Raw genomic sequence first — 23,763 nt, 5'->3', positions numbered from 1 at the left:
CCTCAGAGCAAGAAGAGGAAGGTTGATGGCAGTTGTATATGCTTGAGTGAGTGTTCACGGAGGATGATTTACCCATGTTGGAAAAAATTAGGATTACATTTAAAGGCATTAGGAAAAAAAAACAAAGGTAGGAGAATATGAATGGGAACTGAGAATTCAATAAGAATGTATTGAAAACAAAAACAATGGCAAGAACACAATGATTTCACAGTGAAGAAATGAGATGGCTTCTTCTGATTGATGATTTGTTCTCAGCCCTGACAGAGTGAAGATGTTGACCAGAATAAAATTAAAAGGTAAAGTCCTGCAAAAAAAATTTCAAGTTGAAGAAGCAGGGAAAATTGGTTTAAAAAAGGATATAAATTAGTAGTTGCATAGTAGAAAAAGCAAGAACAGAAAGGATGAACATAGTTGTTAATGGTGTAGGAAGAGCACAGCATAAACTTTTGAGGCATTCATTTCTAAAGAGATTTGTACTGCTAGATGATTTCGAATAAAAACTGTGAAAATAAGAGAGAATATTCTAAGAAAAACTGCTGGAAAATAAGTGTGTAAATTGAGTAAACCTGGCAAATGGATGAAGTAAGGGTTTAAAAGACCACGACAACTGGCCACTTTGAGGAGGTCTTCACAGCTCATCCCATTTGGGAAGAAAGGATATTGAGGGAGAGACTTACGCAGAAGCTGACTGTGACGGTTTCATTGATGTTGCCCCGCACTCTCCTGAGCTGTGGGGCAATTTGGGTGATGAAGGAAGAGATGAGTCTGTTTGTTCTTCGATGTCAGAATGGGACGAGGGAGGCTTGGTGGACTTCTTCTTTCCAAAGGCCTGTTTGAAAGAGCTTCTTAGCTGGAAAATAAACACAGATCAAGATTATTTCCCTCATCTCAGTAATCTGCATGCCGGTCATGTTTTGAAGAGTTAGTTTGCAGATGCCATCCTAGCTACTGCCTGAGGTCAGTATACAGAAGCAAGGTATTAACATATGCAACACGGTATCTCTAAAAACATGATACAGTGTTTGTTTTTCATTTATTAATCCAGCACAGCGCAAACATACGTCTTTGGAAAAGATGCAGGACTGAGTGGTGCAGCTCTGGGAGAGAGGGGTGCTCATTTAAAGCCAGTAGACCCCAGAGGAATCCCATTCTCATGGCATTCCCCTCCAGGGATGGCTTTAAATAACCACTTCACATCTAGGTACAGGCAGATCCTGGTGTTCCTAAATGCTGAAATCAATAGACAAGTCCAATTTATTAGGTTTGCCAATTGACTAAAATTTGAACGGTCAAACCATTTCAATGCTATGATTTGGACCACAACCGAGAAGACTTAAGTTGGGATGTAAGATTTCCTTTTTGAACTGTGAAGAAGAACGTTAGCTGAAAAGTATCTACTCTGTGCTGCCGTTTCCTTCAGAACAGTAAGATCTCTGAATATACAAGCATTGCATTTTTTCTCTAGAAGCTTTGCTGGTATTGAAAAGGGACAGAATAGCCAAAGAGCCATTTATTTCAGGAGCCAAGATGAGAACAGTTTTGTTTACACTGAATTGTAACTAGCCCATTATTTGATACCTTCATCTAAGTACAGAAATTGATCATCTTAGGAGAAATATGTTGCTTTATTTATTTATTTTCAGGAAATTGTTCTGATTTAAAATTGTATAAAACTCAATGACAAACCTCTACAAAAAAAATGAGGTACTCAAACATTTTATTTTCATGATGTAATTGGGGAGTGTGACCACTGACCAGAGAAACATTGCTTAAGTATTTTTCTATTTTTCAGATAATGAAATCTAACAAGAAAGAAATGGATTTTGGCTACACTCCCCCTTTCTAGAGTCTAAACTTTGAGATTAAAATGAATGAAGAGAAACTGAGAAGACAAACAAGATAATCTGTTTTTAGGAGGTATAAAAGCCTACTGCCAAAATAAATAGCAATCATGCCAAGATAGGGTTCTTTATAGATGCATGCCAAATTTTCCATGGTACATATTCACCTCACTTCCTCTAGAGTTCACCTTGCAGAAACATGAAAGAGTGTGGAATTACAAATCAAGGGAATGAAGGCTGATCAGTACTTTAAAACAAATGTTTACGCAGGTAATACTTCTAGAGCAACAAAAACATATTTTCTGATTATTAATTGAAAATATTTGATAAAATCCTTAGTACCATGTGGTATTTGTGTGTTCCTGTGGGGAAGTATCTTACTTTCTTTAAACACCATACTAATTTTACATGATAATTCTTAACAGATTTCAACACCCTTCACAGCTAGATAATGTATTTGAGTCAAGTTTTTGAGTCAAACTCTTACTGAAGAAAAATTAAGTGGGATTTCAACAAGGTCCATATATATTTTAGGTCACAACATATTTTAAGGTCATTTCCAGTTTTTATTATTAATATATTTTTTTAATTATCCTGACTTATGCAAATGAATCTCCATTAGTATTCAACAATTTTTAGTTTTCTAGTAGTGCCACAGTATGTATCACAAGTGAATTGCTTTGCATCTGTCTGGCCCAACACAAATACTGTAGACAAAATGGGCCAAGTATGCTATACAGCATAGGAAATGACATAGTAGATAAAAGATAGGTTTAGAACCGTTGGGCACTTACCCAGTTTTTCTTTTTCTTTTTTTTGGAGTCAGCATCATTACCACTGCCAATGCTGGAGTGGCTTGTCGCACTGTTGATGCTGGAAACACTTTCTGAAGAATGTTGCCGCCTAATACGTAAATCTAAAAAAACCCAAAAAACAAAAAAGGAAAGAAAAAAGAAAAAAAAGGAAATTTTTATTTTTTCTCTGAGCAGTATAGGCACTATATAACTTGTAGATGGCCTAATCAGAATTCCTTCTAATATACCATGAGAGAAATAAGCATGTAGGTTCATTTAAAACAAATGAAACAGAACAAGAATTGGAGATGGCTGAAATGGTGGGTGAGACTTTCGAGTTTCAATTTCTTAAAAGTTTCTAATATCTATAATTTAATCACTGAAATATATTCTTGGAAAACATACTAATACCAAAGCATATTACTTTTTAAGTTATTTTTTACTTTCAAGAAGTTGCATTTCGTACAATGGAATGATTTCAGGACAAACATCCAAATAATGACCTCTTTAAGCAAAGATCAATGATGCTCTAAAAAATGAACGATGCTACTATTTTTTTTTTCTGCAAGTGATTACTTTGTTATTGTTCATCAGCACACACCTGTGAGGTGCATATTTATCACATAACATCCGCCAACCACATGACAAATTAATTCAGAATCTGGAGTTTAAAATGCCTGTTCTGCAGTGCTTAGGCAACTTGTGAAGAGATAGACCAGTTGTTGTCAGTCTGTCTCTTAATGATTAAAACAAGTTGCAGTGCTACATCTTATGCTGGATTTCCAAAGTACGACATAGTTTTGCCTTAAGATTTCACTGGCGCCTTGGGATTACTTCAGTATAAAACTGCAGCAACAGGTTTAACTCTTGATATCTCTTGACAGGCCATGCCTGGCCACCCAGTTCTGAGATGACAAGGTTCCCAGAACTCTTCAGCAAAGAGGAGATACAGTCAAGGTTTCCAGCCATGGAAATACCACAAGTATGCCTACAACTTGCTTCAGAACAACTTTGCCCTTGCAACAGAGCCCCCAAAACAACAGGAACGTAGTGATCAGCCTTTTTAAAAATTTTTTCATTTTTTCATTTTTTTTTTTTTTTACCTGAAGAGAAAGTGTGTTTATTTTAATTGTGACACAAGCCTACCTTTGTGGGTGTGATCAGGGCCATTCAGAGCTCCTTGAATAGCAGCTTGTGCAGCAGAATTTTGGGCTTTCAGCATTTCAATGGTTTCCCGTAGCTCTATAAGCTCAGATTCCTATGGGAAGGGAAATGAGAGCTGGCACAAGAACAATATTTATCGAAGCCAAGAAAAGTGACAAGAATGATCAAACTGAAGTACCATAAGGCTGCCAGGATGAACACAAGGATGACACAAATTTCAAATAGAATCTCTCTAACAATATTAAACTAATATATAATTTTGTATTTTTTTCTATGCAGTGTGATCATGTTATCCCTAAGGAGAAGAAATCCTTTTTTATATATAAAATTTGATCTAAAAGGAGTCTTGGCTGAATACTCTTTATAAAGTGAAGAAAAAGACAAAAACTTTATTGGCAAGAGGCATCAAAACCACTTGGATTGTATCTTTTGTATCTTTCAGAATGAGAGGCTAGTCTTTAGTGGCTGAAACTCAATCTAAATTTGTGTAATTTCAGTAATATTAAAAAATGAATAAATAATTCCATTACATAAAAATCTGTTTAACAGTAACAATCTTGTAATTTAAAGTGAAATTACTCTACTTCAGTGCAGGAAGTTCTGTATTGAAATGCAGAGTCGATTTTAATTAAAAAACAGCTTTTTATACTGATTTGTTAAAACCTCTCCTTCCAGCCCTTATTTATGTAATGAAGATTAAAGGAATTTAACCTCAACAGCAGGGAAAAGAAAAGAAGGGATGTTACAAATCTTAGGTGGAACAAGCTTGCTTATGAGATGATTTGTTTCAAAGTATTTAATCTCTTCTGGAAAGAAAATATTTGAGGGAAACTATACTTTGTAAAAAGTTAATTTGAACTAAATCTTTTTATTTGTTTATTTAATAATTTTGCTTTTTAAAAAAATTTTAATTTTCTATCCAGTTCACATTGCATCCTGCAATGTTTCACGTGTTGGTCCTCAATCAGACTGCAAAATTTTATTTTATACACAGGTACACTGATTTTAGAGGTGAGAAACAGTTTACTGATATACAGTTTCTTTCAGAGTTTGGCTCACTGAGACCCCTTACTTTGTAGGACAGTGTTCTACTAAGGGCAGAAGACAGTTACAAAAGTTCAATACTGGAAGGTGCTAAGAACCCCCTTAATCTTCAGCTGGGGACAAAACCTCACATTAAATTTATTAGCTACCAGGTTCTTGTTTCTTCCCTGACAGTCACAGCAGCACTTGGAAAACCAAAACTGTTTCTAAGTGAATAGGCATACCCAACCTGCATTAACAATGAATGAAAGCATTTTTCTCTGCCTAGAGTCCCTCCCTTCTCACACTGCTCTCATTCTGACAAAGTTGTTAGGCTGGGCTATGATTGGTATTTGTTACAGGATCTTTCAGTATGGATTAATCCTAGAAATGCATACATTTAATTAAAATCTGGAAGCAAAGATTTTATCTTCAAGCTACCCTGTGATATTGTCTGGATAACCCTGATGTGCAGAGTTTAATTCTCCTGGAGCTTTATGAAGATTTGATCGCAACAGCCATTAAGGAAAGGTCTGTCTGCCTTGCTGACAGCTGTTCCTGTGTTTCTGTTTCCCTTCAGTTTTTTTAAACAAAAATGTAATATAATCTGCCGACTTCATTCCTCATTACAGCACCTTCTCTGGTAAACGTACCTTTTGCTCAGCTGTCATTGTAAGACTTTGCAAACGGCCAGTCATATTTCCCAAGCTTTTTTCAAAAGCTGCTACTAGGTGAGCCTGTGAAAGAAACAGAAGACATCACTACTTGTGGTAATGGGTCTTACTTGCATTGTAAAACTTAAAGAAATTGTGGGATGCTCTATACATTTTGGCAGGACAAACAATACTTCATAAAACTCAGCACTCCCAGATCTATTTCTTTCTTTTTTTTTTTAAACACTCTTTCCGCCTCCAAGTTTATCTTCTCCAAACCTCTTGCATCAATTTTAAACTCAGACTGAACCAAATTGGCTATGTGTAGCAGCCAAGTGAGCCCAGTGTTCCTTGGGTTTCTCTAATTCCCATGGAGTTTAGCTTCAGTACCTCTGCCTGCAATGAATTATAGATTTAATGTCCTGCCTGAAGTTACTGATATATTGACCAGAAGTCTGCTCCAAATAGAAGTCCGCAAGTGATTATTTTCAATTACTGAACAATTCAACAGAGGAATTCAAGTGCTTTATCTTAAAAGGAAAGTTCTAGGCTTCCAAATAAAATGTTCCAGTAGAATCCCAAGGATCAAAAATATTGCAGTTTTTTTGTACAGAAGGTCATTGCTTGATCTCTTTCTCTTATACTGATTATATATACGTATGCGTGTGTGTGTATTTGTGTCCTTATGTTTGAAATTAATATAGAGCTTACATAAAATATAAACATGATATTTATAAGTGCAAAAAGGCGTATCAAAGACAATCTTGAAAACTGTAACTCCCGCTCCTCAAAGAGCAGTACATTGAAACTGAACCAAAGATTTAATAAAACAAGCTTCATTCTGTTTCTAACATTATTCACCCTCTAACCTGTGTCCAAATAATACATCACTTCTTTAGTGGTTGCAATTTATACTGAGCTCCATAGGCAAAAAAGGGCAAGTGGTCATAAAAAAATCAACAAGATAAGCCATCTTTGACAGTAAAGAGAAAATGAGAATTCTCTTTTCATGAAACTCCATAAAATCAAATCTCTTTTCACAATACCAAATAGTTAAAGCAAAAGAAAATACTTATTTTCACTTTTCTGTCTCTAGAATGATAATAAGTGAAGTTTTCTAACATAGGGACTATAATACACTTAGGAAGATAATTCACAAACAGCTAATTTATATCCACAAATGGATTAACTGAGCATCTTCACTCCTAAAGAATGACAATTTCTTTCTTTTAATACAGCAGTAGACTTACACTTTGCTTAGCAAATTTTCCCACTAAAGACTGGCATGCTTCTGTAAGAGTTGCTAACATTTGTCAAACATAGCTGGTAGTAAAGTCTCAAGTATGTACAAAAAGAGACATAGTTCAAAAAGGACTGTTGAACAGTTCCTTCAGTCTCTCCTCATAGGACACATTCTCCAAGCTTTTCACAAGCCTTTCTGCCTTTTTCCTTGAGCTGCTCCAGCACCTCAATGTCCTTTCTGTACTGAGGTGCCCAAAACTGAACACACTACTTGAGGTGAGGCCTCACCAGTGCCGAGTACAGGGGCAGGATGACTTCCCTAGTCCTGCTCACCACACCACTCCTGATACAAGCCAGGATGCCATTGGCCTTCTTGGCCACCTGAGCACACTGCTGGCTCCTGTCCAGCCGACTGTCCATCAGTACACCAAGGTCCCTTTCCATCAGGCAGCTTTCCAGCCACTCCTCCCCAAGCCTGTAGGGTTGCCTGGGGTTGTTGTGACCAAAATGCAGGACCCGACACTTGGCCCTATTGAAACTCATACGGTTTGCCTTGGCCCATCGATCCAGTCTATCCAGGTCCCTCTGTAATGCCTTTCTGCCCTCTGGCAGTTCAACACTCCCTCCCAACTTTGTGTCGTGAAGATGATGAGCAATGTCCCAGAGCACAGAGACAAAGCAGATGCACTAAAACAGAGCTACAGCCAATGTGTCTTTTCTACATGTGTTTAACAGGAACCTAAAGGGGCTTTCTGTTCACTGCCTCATAACAAAATCTGTAGTTCTGCTGATGACCCACGGGTCTACTTTACTATGAAAATAAAAATGGGTATTTAAGGTTTGAAAAGAGAAATCATTTGCTCAATCATGCATTGCTATTTCTGATTTCTCACAATTGTATTGGGATAACTGCAGTCCTTTGGTACCTAATCATGCATGCTTGTGCAAAGTAATTTCCTATTCCATAGATACAACCTCAGCTTATACTTTACACGAATAAAGTACAATTAACAAAGAGCATCATTGAAAATGTCATTAAAGGTCATTGAAACAATGAAGTTTTTGTCTGACAGTTTCTAGAGAATGACAGCCATGTCATAATTATGAATTCTTAGTAAAATTTACCCAGTGATAGTGTACGTTACCTCAGACTAGCACACTGTGATTTTTGCATTCTAAATGCAATTGGATTAAGATAATAATGGATCTTCCCCAGGTGATTTGAGACCACAGGTCTTGATTTGCTAATAATTCAAAGGTCCATCAACTGAAAACTAGTCATGAAAAAACCTTCAATCACACTGGCCATTATTTTAAATGTTTATTACAAAAGAACACTATCCAATGAAATACAAGGTGTCAATTTTGTAATGAACTGTGCTATTTTCCCCCATAGTAACAAATATTTATTTATTCAGGAGTCTTGGGGATACCTATTTGTATGGTTCCAGCAAAATGTCCAGCTTTATAGATGCATAGAACACTATGCATCTTAGATACATAAACAATATACAGCTCTTAATCTCTAGACCCAACAAATATCAACTAACTTTGACTTCTGCTTATAGCTGAAATTCCCATTGGAAAGTCAGAGACACACGCTCAAGGAGATATATGCTTCAATGTGAAGATAACAGATTTGATATACAACATTTTCCAAGCCCCAAATACCTCAGCTCTTAGACGTACGGCTATATTGAACAGACCCCTGGCGTATCTAAAGACTTTGCTGATGCACATTCCCATTTGACCTGTTGAGTCCAGGCTTGTAAAATAAAGGTAAATAAATAAATGTCCTCTCACTTGACACAAATGAATGGGAGGAGTTGTGAGAGGGTGCCGGGGTCTGGTTGGCTGCAAGTAATGACTGCTGACCTTTCTTCTTCACTACTAGCTATTGTCTTCTTGTTTGGTTGCAGGACTGGCCAAACAAGCATTAGCCAGCGAAACCCCTCCACTTTCCAGTGGCATCCAGACTCTACTACAATGGGTAAGCATACATCCTTCAGCTTCATACAGTATAAAAAACAGTGATCAAAGGCCCTCCAAACAAGCTGCTTGCTGGAATTTGAGCTGATTAGTCTCATAGGAAGTCTGCTGGCTGAACACTTTCAGCACTGAAAACAGCTCTTTCTTAATTAGCACTGAGATTTGCCCTTCAGCAACACTGAAAGAGACATCAGGGAAAAGCCAGAATATATATATATAAAAAAAAAAGTAAATTAAGCGTCCAAATAACAGCTGGGCCTGGCATGGATTTAATCACATGCAGGCAAAACGCTTTGGGGTTAATCAAATGAAATAAACAGCTGAAATCAAGCATAGTACTCGAGTCCAACAGTGACTGAATAATAAATGAAAATGAGTAAGTAAAGTCTCATCAGAGGTTCCCAAATGCCTAAGAAATGCTTTAACTTCCAAATGGTCAGATTCTGGTATAAAATCGTACATGAAGAAAAGGCTTGACCAAACAGGTCAAAATTCATTCTGATGGTCCTTTAATGACACTTGCACTATGAAGTGTCTTTTGTAGCAAAGCAAGGGAAAAAACACACAAAGAGGATGGTTATGAAATGGCTGAAAGACTTTTTTTTTTTTTTTTTTTTGCTTGGTTCTACAAAGGGAAAGGATAACAAAAAATTCCAGCCTGAAATGAAATGAGATCTCTCATTGTTGGCTTCAGTTTGTTGCTCTCAGGCAAATGAAGAATTGTCCAGCCTGGCAGAGATGAAGATTAAAATTTTACTTCTAAAATACATAATAGAAGGAACCCCAAAAAACTGGATGGACATACTGGCAATAAATTCCCAAATATATATCCTGAATTGCATTTAAAAATCACTATAAAACAGATTTTTCAGTAACTGTCTGCTAATATCATCTGAAGCCATAGTAGCCAGACAGGACTGCAGCTCATGTTCCCTATCTGGCATTATTTTCTGATAAAATGTTCAATAACTCATATTATCAACTGATAACTGGTAATTATCATATCAACTATTGGAAGTTAAACCAGGGATCTTTCTATGAAATGTCCAGTCTTCATTGGTTATATATCAGCATAGTTACTGAAGCTTGTAAATTCTATGTATAATTTTATATAGTTCACATCTGTCTGTATTATGCTTATCTTTGTGAAATTTAACTATCATAAATTCTATCAAAATCTTCAATTCATGCCCTTTCCTTGGTTGTGTCTCCTTACTTCAGGGTTTTCCTCCTAGCATACAAAAAGCTGAACATGAGCCAGCAGTGTGCTCCTGCAGCTCAGAAGGTCAATGGTATCCTGGGCTGTGTTAAAAAAGGGATGGCTAGCAGGGAGAGAAAGGTGATTGTCCCCCCTCTACCCAGCTTTTTGTTTTTTGTTTTGTTTGTTTCTTTCTTTTGGTGCTTGTATCATTTTATATGTCAGAAAAAAATGTTTCTTTTCAACTTAAGAAGTGGAGCAGCATATTGGTGTTGGCAGTTTAATACCAACAACACTGACGTAAATTTTACTATGGCTCAAGATCTCTAATAAGCTTTAGTTTTGGTAGTTTGGATGACATATAATGGAACAGAGTATTTCATGTTACTGTTAAGTCACAGCATTTTATTTATCCTGGTCCATATTGAGCCCGTCTGTATACATTTCAAAATGATTTTTAACAATCTAAGTAGAATGAATTGATAATTCTGTCATGAAGCATCAATCTGCCATTCTTACTTGTGCAGAATCCAATTAAAATTGCCAGACACTAAATTTAACACTTCAAATTTCATCTTAAGGTACAGGTAACAACATCAGAAAAAAAAAAGAAAAAAAAAAAAAAGAGAGAAATCACAACCACTACCCTTTTCAGAACATTAATTTCCATATCCACTGTGTTTGACTGTAAGACTTTTTTCTGCCTGAAGGTGAGGAGATGTGGATGTGAATGAAACAATTCATTTTAAAAACACCAAGATAAATCAATAGTAAAAGTATCCTAGATCACATCTCGGAACCTGAGTTGAATAGAAGTTATTAACCTATTTGACAGTATTTTTCAACAGGGGCAGAAATACTTACATTTGCAGAAAGTTGAGATGTAAGAGTAGCAACTTTTTCCTGTGATGCAACAAGCTCTCTCCGTAGTTTCTGAATTTGCTAGATGGAAAAAAGGCTACCATTAGTATTTCAGCAATTGACTTCAGTTGAATTTTTCTTGATATTTTTCTTAAGAGATCACTAATGTGTGATCACTGTGTTAAACAGTACCTTAACTTTTAATTTTAATCTCAAAACTGTGAAGAAATACAGATTAATAAAAGTAAGCAATTAATGCTACTCCAAAAATTTTCTTCCACTTAAGCAATACACCTGCTAGGATTGCAGTTAAGGAGCACAAGTGAGCAAATGCTTCATTACTTGATATGTACAGTTCCCTGTTTGCACATGCAAACAACATATTTTCTTTTTACCAAACTGTGTAGACTTCAAACATATCTTTAGTGTTTGACTCTTTGAGGCCTGAAATTATGCAATACAAATTTGCAAAGATTCACCTTGCCAGAAGTTAGCTGTGTAATACAATTACGTGTTGAATGCCTGCATTAGATGTAAAATAAAGGGCCAAAAGATCCTCCTCCACTGTCCGTTACGAAGAAGGCTTCAATGGCAACCTCTGACACAGAACATTATTTCATAGATGTCTAAAGTTAGGTGCAATGTGGCTATATATATATATATATATATATGTATTTTCTCTTTAACACTATAGTTCCCCCATGACATTTGATTCAAATATGCAACCTTTAACCTTTCTAAATCTTATCTATTTTTTTGTTTTTTTCTCCAAAAAATCTCTGGTCAGCTCACAAAAAAAAAAAAAAACGTAGCTTTAAATATACATGCTGATGTAGAAATAAACTACATTCAAAGCTCCTGTATCCTTTTTACGAGAAACATAATCCTTAATAAAAGCTGAAAAAGGCTAGATAGCAAGCATGAAACTTGCATATCATTTTAAGAGCATTTGACTCTACTTGAGATCTTATAGAGACTCCAGGCATTTCACTGAACTTAAGCACAGCATAAAGTTTCACTTTGAACCCCTTTCATATTCAGACATAAAAGGAATTACTGCAAACTAGAGAAGTGAAATGTCTACAGACATCCTAGCAAACAGAGTCCATGACATTCTCATACTAATACTTTCACTGTAAGGATTACTGCTATATTTTAACTTTACGATTCCTGTGAAAATCAACAGGGAATACTGTACATGTTTTAAAGGTAAACAAGCTTCTGTATGCCAATGATACAAAAGTAATTAAATAATTTGCACTGGCTCAGAATAAAAGATATTTTTGAGCTGTTTTCCATTCTGGCCTTCTCCTTTTCTTTTCCCAAGAATTGTCTTTGGTTTTCAGTAGCAATAATTCGAGCTTCCTGAGTAAGAACCCTCTGATTACAGAAATGCAGATCTCACAGGGCATATCTAGATACTAAGAAAGCTTCATAAATGTTGTTACACCACTATATACAGCCCTTTATGAAGGGAAATGAAACAGGGAATTGTCACTTACTCTACTGAGCTATGATGCATCTTTTCAACTCGTTTGATTTAACTGTTAGACAAAGGAGCTTAGAAAATCTGAAGGAAAATCTCAGGTATTTTTTCAATACTGAAAAATAATGCAGTAATCAAGGACAAATATGTTTATTTGTTCAATCTTCCCAAAGTATCTTTTGTACTTTTTTTTTTTTTTTTTTTTTTTTTAATTTTTACTTTTTGCCTGATCACAATAGTAAAAACAAGAGCAGAATAAATGCAGTCTGGAGACATGCAGCTCTGGGAAGTGGACATGCACCCCTTGGTGCTGCAGCTTATTGCTGCTATTCCTTGGTGCCCTTTCAATACGACAGAACTTTGCATGAAGAAAGACTATAATTGTATTCAGCTGCTGACTCACTCTTGTCACTCGTTCTAATGTACTGTGAGGAGAAAGAAGCTGTTTTCCATGTCAGGGTTGATTTATATCTGAAATCCATCTGCGTTTCTCCAAAATTCATCAAAATAGTCAGTTTTGGAAATTTAATATGCAGCAAAGTGTAAGCGATGGAAGTTCAAAGTGAACATTTTAGGTCTTTTTCTGGTGAAGTACACGGAGTTACCTTGAACTGCACAGTCCCTTAGACCCAGTATGGAGTGGTTTTAAGTATGAGATCAGATGTATTACAACTCTTCTGCTCAGCAGCCTGATTCTTACTGATTTTTTTTTTTAACCTTTCCAGAACCTCAGCCAGGAATCCTTCAGCACAATGCTCAGAAAACACCTTTTAGTGCAGCGGATCATACTTTTAGTTTAGATAAACAATACATTTCTAAGAAATACCAAACAAATACACAATTACAAAGATTAAGAAGCATTCTTACCTCTGAATGTGCCTTTTCTTCTGCCTGGAAGAAAACAAAGAAGAAATGGTTTAGAAACAAGAGCAACATAATTGAGGTGATAGAAAATAAACACCAGCTACTCTAAAGTGAAATGAATAGCTTCACAGATCCCTTACTTTTAATGGAGATATGCAGTAAAAACAGTAAATGGAATTCTTTTTAACTTACTTGGAAAGGCTCCAGCTGAAAACCCAAAGAGTTTTCCAGCATACTGACAAGATGAAACCAGGGGTAGAGGAGGAACGGTAACAGAATTGTAAACTGCAGCTACATTTCTAGCAAAGGAAAGAAAACTTGCTATGCTGTCAATGAACGTACCTAAATCTCCACACATGAACCTTTATACTGTAATGAATATTATGGCTCCTGTAACTATAGTTGCTTAACTGTATACTGTGCAATAATCCTTACAGACTAATCCCTGCTAAGAAAAGTTGGCAGCGTACCAGTAAAACATATACAGGATAAGGTGGGGGGAGAGGGCTCCTTGTAGTTTAAGGTAATTTCTTCCATACAGAATATTAAAGTATATCAAAGCATGTTAAAGTTTTAGCTTACATTTATTAATAGTACTTAATAATTCTAGATATTTTCCACATTTTTATGTATTACATCATATTATGATGCCAAGCTTCTTATTTATTTAGCAGCCTTTTTCAACAAGCTAAGCAACTAAGTCATTACAAAACATACCTTTGGATGCCTGCTAAGATAAAAGTCATTGAATTTGTAAGCAGGGGAGTGGATTAATTTAGGAGGCATTTGGCAGACAGAAAGATCTCACTTCAGTGGGATTCTAATGGAAAGTAAAGATGTAACATGAGAGAAGAAGCTATTCTGTAACACAAAATGAGTGCACTGGAAATCAATGCACCCCATGATCTGAGGTAGCTGAACTTCAGAGAAACAGTCTGATGTTAGGTGGAAGAGTAAAACAAACGGGTAGAAAAATTAGATGTAAAAAAAACCTTAAAAAGTGTAGGAAAACCCAAGGTAAGCTTTCCTAGGAAATTTCCCAGATGTCAGGTAGCATCTTTTTTATTGTTTGCTTGTTTGTCTTTGAGGTTCTAGAAAGCACAACTTTCGTGTCACTAGAATTTTGTTACCTGATTATAGAACCATTTTCTTTCCTTACCTAATGTTGGTGAGTAAAAGACTTAGAATAGTCCTTTTTCAGTACCTGTCTTTGTGTTAATTGCCAATAAAAAGGCTGAGATGCTATGATATTTCCCTGTGCAACACTTAGCTGAAACGACTGTAATACCCACATCACCACATGGGAATGATTTAGAGTAGTGATTGTTTTATTTGTCAGCACTGATGTGACACATCCTGACATTGGCTTTCTGATTTATGCTCACAAAAACAGGATCTGCCTACAGAAAATTTTGAAAATCTATTCCCATTATTGTTACTTCAAACATGTCATGCATGAAAAGCCATTAGAGGATCAAGAAAGACAAGAAAGTTTACCGTGCCAAGAAAAGAAAACAAAAATTAGGTTTGGTGATCTTTTGCTGGAACTGCCAGTGACCTCAGATCACTGTGGTCCCACTGACAAGAGAAGTGCTGCATGTTGCTAGCAGATGGCTCCCTCAGCATACAAGGAAGTTCTGGCTTTCTCTCAGAAGTCATAGAGGCAGATGCCACAAGTCATCTTTAATGGAGAGTGGAAGGAGCAGATGAAAGAGAAAAGGGGTTCTGGGTGTTTTATAACTTATAAAATAAGATCTGAAACCCACATAGAAGTGTGCAGTTTTCAGTTAGGAGTTCATGCTGACATCACTGTAATCTAGTTCTCAGTCATAGGCTCACAACTTCAAAACTCTGCTCTAAAAGGAAGCAGTATTGTTCCTGTATTTCTCTATTGCATCCATGCATCTCATCCTTGAAATGTAATCTTTTCCTTTTTTTTTGAAGTCTTAGAATATTAACATACAAATGACATATCCTTACTCATCTCCTTTAAGCTTGGCTTAGCACAGCTAATGAATTCTGGGGATTCTAAGTGTAGCTAATGCTGAAGAGGCAGTGCGAGAAATAGAGCAATTAACTAAATATGTGCAAATTGCGGTGTCTCACCTACTGAGCAGGAGATTAAAACTGGAGACAACCTATCATAATTTACACTATCACACATCTTTCTTCAGCCTCTTGGAGAGCTAGATGTACTCACTGTCAAAATGGGATCAGTGTTTCAACCCTAGAGTCTACTATATCCACCCACATAGTATACTTTTCTGTGAAACAAAATGTTTTAATCTGTAAAGTATATCTCAACAAGCTAGATTCCCAGTTTATTCAAGTAAGTTCTGAAAACTCAAATGCAAACCCAGAAAGAAAGCCAATACATATAGAAAATAGTAGAAGATCTGTCTCACTGGATTTATTCATTGCAATAATAGCAAATCATGAAGCATCTCTTCTGAATCTCATATTCTAATTTTCAAAGAGACAATCTTCTGAGAGCATGTTCAAGCCTTCCAGCTGTCCTCTGTTAAAAGTATGTAAAGATCTTGATATTTATTGCATACTTTATCTGAAGCATCAAGGCTTAAGGCAATGCTTGAAGTCTGATAAATGACTTTTACTGATACGTTTATGGAAAGGTAGCTGCTTTGGAGTTCACACTGAGTGAGTTTGGCCTGCAAAAGTAAGGCAGAGCACCCAGCTCTTGTATCCTCCTTGAATCTAGTAATAACTGAAAATGAGTTACATGGAATATAATTCTGTGAAGCTATCCCTTTCTGGAGGCAATGGGGCACTGTGGGTATCACTGAAAAATGAATCATGGCTCTTATACTTCCAGATGATTTGATACTGATTGTCTATCTTCCATCTTTCCACTCCGCTTCTTCCTCATTTCTTGATTAATTTCTGAAAATGCTTACATTTTTCACAGGATCAAAGGGATCAAGTAGGAGAAATTCTAATCAAAACCATCCCTGGAGCTCAACTCTAGTAATTTTAGCATACTAATTCTTTCCTTGCCCTTTTCAGATTTTTCTGTAACTTCTATTATTCTGTCTACATAATCCAAGATTTAAGGAGCAGGGCTTAGCTGCAATGTGAATTTACAGCCAGAAGTTTTCAGAAGCTATTTCACTGGCTTACAGCATTATGTTAGATAAAGAAGTTAAAGTTGGTTTTACAGGAAAATTACCAGTTAAACCATGAGGTTTAACTGTTAGAGTTAGGCTGTTAGATTATTCTGCACATAGATGCATCCCACTTTCCAGGCTAACACAAGTTAAGTATTGCGACAAGTGCTACCAGCCGTACAAGAGGTACAGCTGCATCAGCCAACAGGGGCTGGATATTCCCAGGCTAGAACTAGGGCTGGCCTAGGGCACAGGAACCCATGTTGTTCCAGGGCAGTGGAACACTACTCAACACCTGAAAATGTGGTGAGGAGGAGGCTGTTCATGAATGCATTGTACAAAACAGGTGCAACTACAGCATTGTGGTTTGCAAATAAGTTGCAAAGCAGCTGTTTTGTATTAGCAAGGGAATGGAGAAACTTGTTTAACTCCTCCCATCTGGATGATTTCTTGTTAGTAGAATACTGGAGGAACAAATTATGCAGAAGAAATAAAAAAAAAATACTAAAACAATAGTAAAATAGAAAATAGCTTCTGCTTGAGACAGGAGAATACAATTAACATTACATAATCTAATAATCTAATTAACTAAGACTAATGACTTTTTAAAGATGCTCTTATCATTGGAAATAATATTGTCATTTTCAACACAGATCAATAGAAATTTAAACTGAAAATTCTGTCTCCCTTATTTTGAAGCAATTTTGTTTTTTTAAAGTACACCTCAAACAGTAACAGGACAAAACAACTTTGTAAACTGTACAATTGGAAAAAGAGCTTGAAAAATGTCTAAACCATTCAAGATTATTAATTACAACAGCATAAAGTCCCTGCCAAAGTGACAGTTCTAGATTATTACCTTCTTTCTAGTTTTCAAAATATGCAGTAGGTGATTTTAAGCAGTTTTATATCGATCACTTAAAAAGATGGAAATAATGCATTTTAAAATAGCATAACAGTAACACCAACACTAAAAATAAATATTCCTGCTTTATTCCAGTGCAATCTTTATCCTTCTAAACCTTAAGCTATTAAAAGTGTAATGAAAAATGAAGAAGAGCAGAGGCAGGCAGAACTTTCTAAAACATCAATACTCACCGTAGAATAGAGAGATGATGTGCTGGAGACAAGTGATAACGAGGACCCATGTACTTTAAAAAAATGAAAATATAATGAAATATTGCAAGCATAGAACACCCCCAATAGCTCAATAAGCTCAATTACTATGCATCTTTTTTAAAATGAGAACCAATTTTCCACAAAGGACAGTTATTATGAGTTACCAGTATAGAAGAGCTATTGATATTTTCTCTTTTTCTCTTTTTTTTTGACAACAAATCATCTTATAAGTACACTCTTTGTAGAAACCAGAAATTGAGTTGTTTATGTACCTGTCCAAAGCTGAGCAAACTGATTTTTAATAAGAGACTGTTCTCAGCAAACCAGTTCTCATTCCCCAGGATGAACTCTAAGGGTCTTCTCAGTTGGTTTCTCCCTTCAGCATAGCACAGACCAGTGCATTATGGCATTTGTAGTTTCTGTGAAGGGGCTACTGCAAGATGTAGTGACATACTACATACTAATCATCAGAAGAGTCAGTCTCAAAAGCACTGAGTGAAGACTGGAAGACTTGACCTCAAGTTTTTCCTGACCTCTCTGAAAATGGGAAGTGAAAACTTAACTGTGACAAAATAGCCCCTTCTGCTGCTGGTGGCTCTCCTGAGAATAGACACTCTAAGAGGGAATTTTGCAGGAGACCATTTATTTCTTTAATACTTTTCATTTTTGTTTCACATGAAATGTGTTTAATTTTCCTGCTCTGCTGTTCTCAATATACTGTTTTGCTTACATAGCTCTCTATTTGGCATGTGCCTGCATACCAAACTGACAATATAAAACGCTTGGATTAGCTGAATAGACTTCAAATCCAATTTTGTAGCTACGTAATTATTTACAAAGATATGGTCATCACTGATATCCTATTGCTTTCAGTCTATCCCTGATTTTCAATCTCTGGTTTTAAACTCTTATCTAAGCTTCTTTCCGTCCTTGCACTCAGTGGCTCTACCCATTACCTGACTTGTTTCACTAAAACCTTCCTTAGAGCTGCTATCTTGAATAAAAGACATTTGTCCTTCCTACAATACAATTTAATGTGATTCTCTAATGACCATGAACTGCTTAAAGCTGTTAATTACTGCTGCACAGTATTCACTTCTGTTTACACAGGTTGATCACGGTTATCCACTCCAGCTGGGTATGAGACGTGAACAGTGAAAAAGCTTTCATCAAAGTCACCGATGACAGATTATTGAAATTCTAGTTTTAATACCTCCTTTTTAATGCACAACTGTTTCTCTTGTTTTCTCTATTATTCGTCCACCACTATCTTTGACAATTCCCCCTTTCCTCAGCAAAGGCTGCACAGCACTTCTGTCCTTGAATTATGAGATATGCTTCCATGCAGTCAGCCATCCTCTTTGTACTGACAGCTCACAGCTTAATCTGTCCTGCACCCTACTGCTAGTATTACATACCCAGATGTCTTCCTGACACATCATCTAAATTGCAGAAGAATGAATAGAAAAGTAAAAGTGTTATTTGTCCGCTATTTCACCCAGGACTTCTTTTTCTCCTCTTTATTTCTTGACTGTGAGCTTTGGGGGCAGAGGAAAACTTTTAATTTTCTTGTTATAAAGATCATTTGTATTGTTATCATTTAGCAGTAAGCAAGACAGAAGAGATGATGTTCGAGAATGAAGCTCCATTAAATTTAACATTTTTAAAATGAAAATATGTGAGAACTTTGTACTTAGAGGAATTCTGCAAATGATCAGATTTAATAGAAGTGTTAAGCAGAAGAAAATGTTATCACACATTTAATCAGGACTTGTTAAATGCTCTGTGGTTAAAAAAAAAGACAACAAAACAAAACAAAACCAACAAATAATCTTTAAATTCTAGGTGTTGTGCATAGCACTAGAGAAACCAGAAAGACTAATCTCCAAAAAGAAATTAGATTAAATAGAGGTCAGATTAAATGGAAGAGTTAGAAAAGCAAGATGGTGGCATTAGAATTTGAAAAAAGAAAAAAAAAAAAAAAGGAATTGCAGAAGTAGGACTACAAAAACATTAAATCACAGTTAAGATATGCTCAGAGACTTCAAATTTGGATACAAAAAGAATAAAATAATTTTCCAAGAATGGCTACCTTTCCCTAAAATGTTCTGGGCCAAAAGTAAAGTACATATATAGGAATGATCACTCTGTATTACTAGGGAAATATCTGTCTGTGCTGTAGGGTAAGGAAGTACTGTCAGTCCAGCTCAAAAGAACACAAAGTTATTTATAATATAATAACTATAGTTATTTATTTATATTTGTTTATATTTATTTATAATTAGAAAATTATTTAAGCTTTCATGTTGTAGAAGAAATATTGATGATTTTGGGGCCTATTTGGTGATTCAAATAATAATTCAGTCTTACCTTCTTCCATGCTGTCCCTGAATGAACCTGAATGACTAATTGCACGCGGTCTGTCTTCTAGGGATGTAGCACTGCCACACAGTTGGGAGTCATCATACAGATCAAAAGAAGTATCTTGTGCAGGGATGCTATTTGAACGCATCATACTGGGTCCAGGAAGGTTAAACTGAGACAGGTTGGTTGGACTCACTGGAATACAAAGCTTTATTAATGAAGTATATTTCCATTAACTGAATTCTGGTTCTTAAAAAAATTGTAATTAGGGACTAGTACGGTTATGTGGATTTTACACTGCTGAGAAAATAACAAAATGCATTTATTCCAATATCCAAAGCTATACGGAAAGGGGAAAAAGATTATTTCCAAGGAGCTGGAGTTACATGAGTGTTCCTGAAAAACACATGTAACACTAATGCTGGTGTCTGAATAAACTTGCTTACTTTGGCTTAGTGATTAAAAGAAGCAGCTGCCTATTCAAATCCAATCAAACTATTGCTTTAGATCATTCAAGATGTGCCTGAAGTTTTGCTATGAAAACCAGTTATTCAGTGGAGCTAGGATAATAGTAAACAGAGAAGGACATCAACAAAATAAATTAAGCAGATCCTATTACTCTCTGATGTGAGTGCAAAAACTATGAACTGTGAAAGAAAAGAAAGATAATAGTAAGAAGAAAACTGATAGAGTGAGAAAATCACTGCTTAAAGAGCAATTTGTCTTAAACTACTGCAAGTATATGGAGAAAATCCAAAGTAGTGCTTTACTTAGGCAGCATCCAATTTCATTTTCAAAATTGGGTTTGTACAACTTCTTTTCCCCATATGTAATAAAGACCAATATTTTTAAGGGCGATCAAATTGCTTTTGAGTGACTATAACCTACAAATGCCATAAGCTGTGACAGAGTGACGGAAGTATGAATACTTCACCGGCTGCAGCAAATTCCACAGTAAGGATCTAAAATACAACAGCTCATTGTGAACCTAGGTTTGTGTCTAGTGCTGTACAAATAAAGGGTTTTATATCAATCATTAAAGAATAAATAAATTTATTAACTAAACTAGATTTGAGTTATATTAACTTGAAGAAATATCTAGAATAATTAAATCTAACTCTTGACCTGTAATCAAATAAACCTAAAGTGTGATTCACATCCTGTAATATTATAAGGATTAAGGATAGAACACTGATTGGGTCCAAAGCAGCTGTATGTATGTCCACACATGCACTGGAATGCCTAGAAAGACCTGCCTCAAAACAAGCCTGTTTACGGGAAGAAAAACAATGTTTAGCATCTGGGACAAAATCCACTGAACTCAACTAGAAAGAATCCTAATGCCTCAGATAGGCTAAAAGACGAGCAGCTCTGAGCTAAAGGCAAATTTCCAGCTCTGCCTTCGATTTTTCTCTCCTTGGGCAAGTCACAGAAAATTTTTGCTTTTTTCTTGTAAACAAAATATGAAGTATCCTCATCTACTCCATGAAAAATGTTGTTTCACTTTATTAATGAAATACCAAAATGTGGTGATAGAGCAATCTAAACACATTACTGAATTTAATAAAATAAATATGAACAATTGGATATTACGACATTATTCTGAAATGGGAGAAACAGTGAAGGGAAATAGCATTTACCCAGGTTGGAAAAGTGATATTTTCCAGTCGCAGATGTAGACATAGCTGAAGGAGAAACAAGTGGGGACTGACTGCCAGTGTCCTGCAGGCCTCCAGTGGAATGGGAGCGTAGCCACTCCTTGCCTTCTTCCTGACTTGTTTGCCGGGATGATGGAGTATATCTGAAAAACCACAGCTGACAAGCTCAAAACAAGGACAAGGTGGTGGTTTAGAAAGAAATGAATGCGTCATAAAAAGCCTTTTCCAGTTACAGAAAACCAAACCCTTAGAATGCATCAAGTCTAGTTGTCTAGTTAGTCAAATAATCACCATCAGGAATTTTACCAATGTAATGTTTACTGTCTTACAACACAAAAAACACCAGGCTTAGAATCCCTTCTGTTTCACCCCCCTCCCCAAAATAGCATTCCCTTCATTTTAAGAAATACAACGATAAACCACAGAAAACAGCTGACAGGAAAGAACTTCAAAGTTAAATGTAGTGTATAGGTTGATGCAAAAGCTTGGGAGCTGCATGTCTAGAATGGGCAATGGACAAACTAGAAGCCAAGAAAGGTGAGTAGCTGCTTACAAAATGACACCTGCCATATCTCATGGGAAATTGGTTAGATGAAAGGAATGAAACAGATCAACAGTTCTGAAAAAGCAGATTGCATTGGTAATGACAACCACTAATGTTCACAGTCATGGTCTGCTGCTCTGAATGCTACTTGGCACTGTGTCCTGCCCCAAAATGCAGGGAGGGAAAGGGACAGGAAAAAATGGCAATTAGCAGAAAAAAACTATTCAGAAAGAAGTCTGGAAATCAAACAATTCATCTACTGCTTCCCACAGCAATCCAATAAAACATGCGCAACTGCCACATGGGCTAAGAAGGAGTAATGGTAACTCATTGCTTCACTCTTTTATAGCTGAACTGGAAGAAAGGCAATTCCAGCAGTGGTTAAAAAGTAAAATGTGCAGGCAGAGCGGATCTTAACCAAGAGATTGATTTCAGCATTGTCTGCAATAGTTTGCTTCACTCAGCACAGTCGCCTGCTTAAAAATGAGCATGTTCTTCACCACTGTCATGAGCCATCAGCGTTCCCCAAACAGCAGAGCTGAAAGGGCTTTTGATATTCTGGCCTCAGGCCTGTGAGGCAGGAGTATTTCTGCTTAGAAAGCAGATTGAATGAACATGCAAGTTCCCATGTTGTGCTTGGGGTTTTGTGCAATATTTTAAGGCATTAGAACATCTTGTTCTGATTAAATATTTACCTCCTTTCTTCTTTCAAAAAATGGCTATGATCTTTGCTTCTAAATGTGGTATAGAAGAGTTACCCAATGGTTATCAGATCAGAAAGATGGTAAAATGAGAATTCAGGATCTGGGTTTTGGTCTGGGATCTCTGCACATTGAATCAATCTGACAGTTCTTCTAGGATAACTGATCAGGCTTGCATGCCTATAAGTTGTTTCTCCATTTCACTTTCAGCTTTCAGCCACCATTACAATCTGTCAGCCACAAACCTCATCATTCCGTTGTACCCTTTCAGGGTCCCCTTTATGCCTTTTTCATATGCTCCACCTTTTCCATTCTCTCTCAATCCAAAATGATTGTTTTGGGATAATGGGAAATTTGATTAAATACTTTTAAGGAGAGGGTAGTGCAGAAGAGCAGAAGGTGCTAACTACTGACAACACTTTAGCACAATCTTTAATAATAAAATACTGTTATTTATAAAGAACTCATGAGATTTCAGTCATATAGTTTCAACAACTGGAAGGCTGTAGAGTGTCTCTGTGTGTGTATGTATATATACACCTTTGCTTGCCAAGTCTACTAGCTGGACTAGGGCCATAAAGTGCCATGCCTGATAAATTACTACTGATTCCCTCTTTTAAACATGGAGCACAGAAGAAAGCAGATGACTTCTGTTTTCTGTGTTGAAGACGGCTCTAATTAGTGGGGAATTAGTAGCAGAATGGGACTCAGTATTGCCATGTACATACCAAGAATAGTAGTTGGAACAGGGATCATTTTATACTTACAAATCTTGGAGAAAAGAATTAGTGTTTTCTGGATTTACCCTCCAACTCAGATTGCATGAGTGTTTGCATTTAGAGTTCAAGTTCAGATCCACCTCTTAAATTTTGTTTTTCTCAATGTTTTCAACAACTAGTCCCACTGAATTGCAAAGGTACTTTGCTCTTTCTCCAGGATTGAATATTACTTAAGAATCATCTCAAAAGGAATCTTCTTAATTTTATTCAATTTCCAAGATATATCCAGAAAGGATATTTATGCACGAGGCAGACTTGGAAAGACAAAATTCATTGTTAAAATCTATGAGTTTTGATTTGAATCTAAATACAAAGAACTCTGTTGGGAACAAGATGGACAAGAGGAAAAAGAAAGGGA

At 36.2% G+C, this 23,763-nt stretch overlaps 1 protein-coding gene across 5 annotated transcripts in view; it reads right to left on the bottom strand.

Moving 5' to 3' along the window:
- Positions 1-23,763, bottom strand: part of NAV3 (neuron navigator 3) — a 253,829-nt gene that overhangs the window by 21,814 nt on the left and 208,252 nt on the right. For all 5 annotated transcript variants that reach the window (XM_042890140.1, XM_042890143.1, XM_042890144.1 and 2 more), the window contains 9 exons: positions 21,364-21,524; positions 19,730-19,918; positions 17,339-17,391; positions 13,119-13,142; positions 10,769-10,846; positions 5,476-5,559; positions 3,782-3,893; positions 2,636-2,757; positions 678-850 (listed from right to left, as the gene is read on the bottom strand). In XM_042890140.1, the coding sequence (XP_042746074.1) occupies positions 678-850; positions 2,636-2,757; positions 3,782-3,893; positions 5,476-5,559; positions 10,769-10,846; positions 13,119-13,142; positions 17,339-17,391; positions 19,730-19,918; positions 21,364-21,524 (996 nt within the window). The remainder of the gene's footprint in view (positions 1-677; positions 851-2,635; positions 2,758-3,781; positions 3,894-5,475; positions 5,560-10,768; positions 10,847-13,118; positions 13,143-17,338; positions 17,392-19,729; positions 19,919-21,363; positions 21,525-23,763) is intronic.

This window comes from Lagopus leucura, unplaced genomic scaffold, assembly GCF_019238085.1.
Source record: "Lagopus leucura isolate 7727_CA_CO unplaced genomic scaffold, USGS_WTPT01 Super-Scaffold_100159, whole genome shotgun sequence".
NCBI classification, from domain to species: Eukaryota; Metazoa; Chordata; class Aves; order Galliformes; family Phasianidae; genus Lagopus; species Lagopus leucura.
The sequence above is the reverse complement of the archived record's forward strand: the minus strand, read 5'-3'. Positions and strand labels throughout refer to the sequence as shown.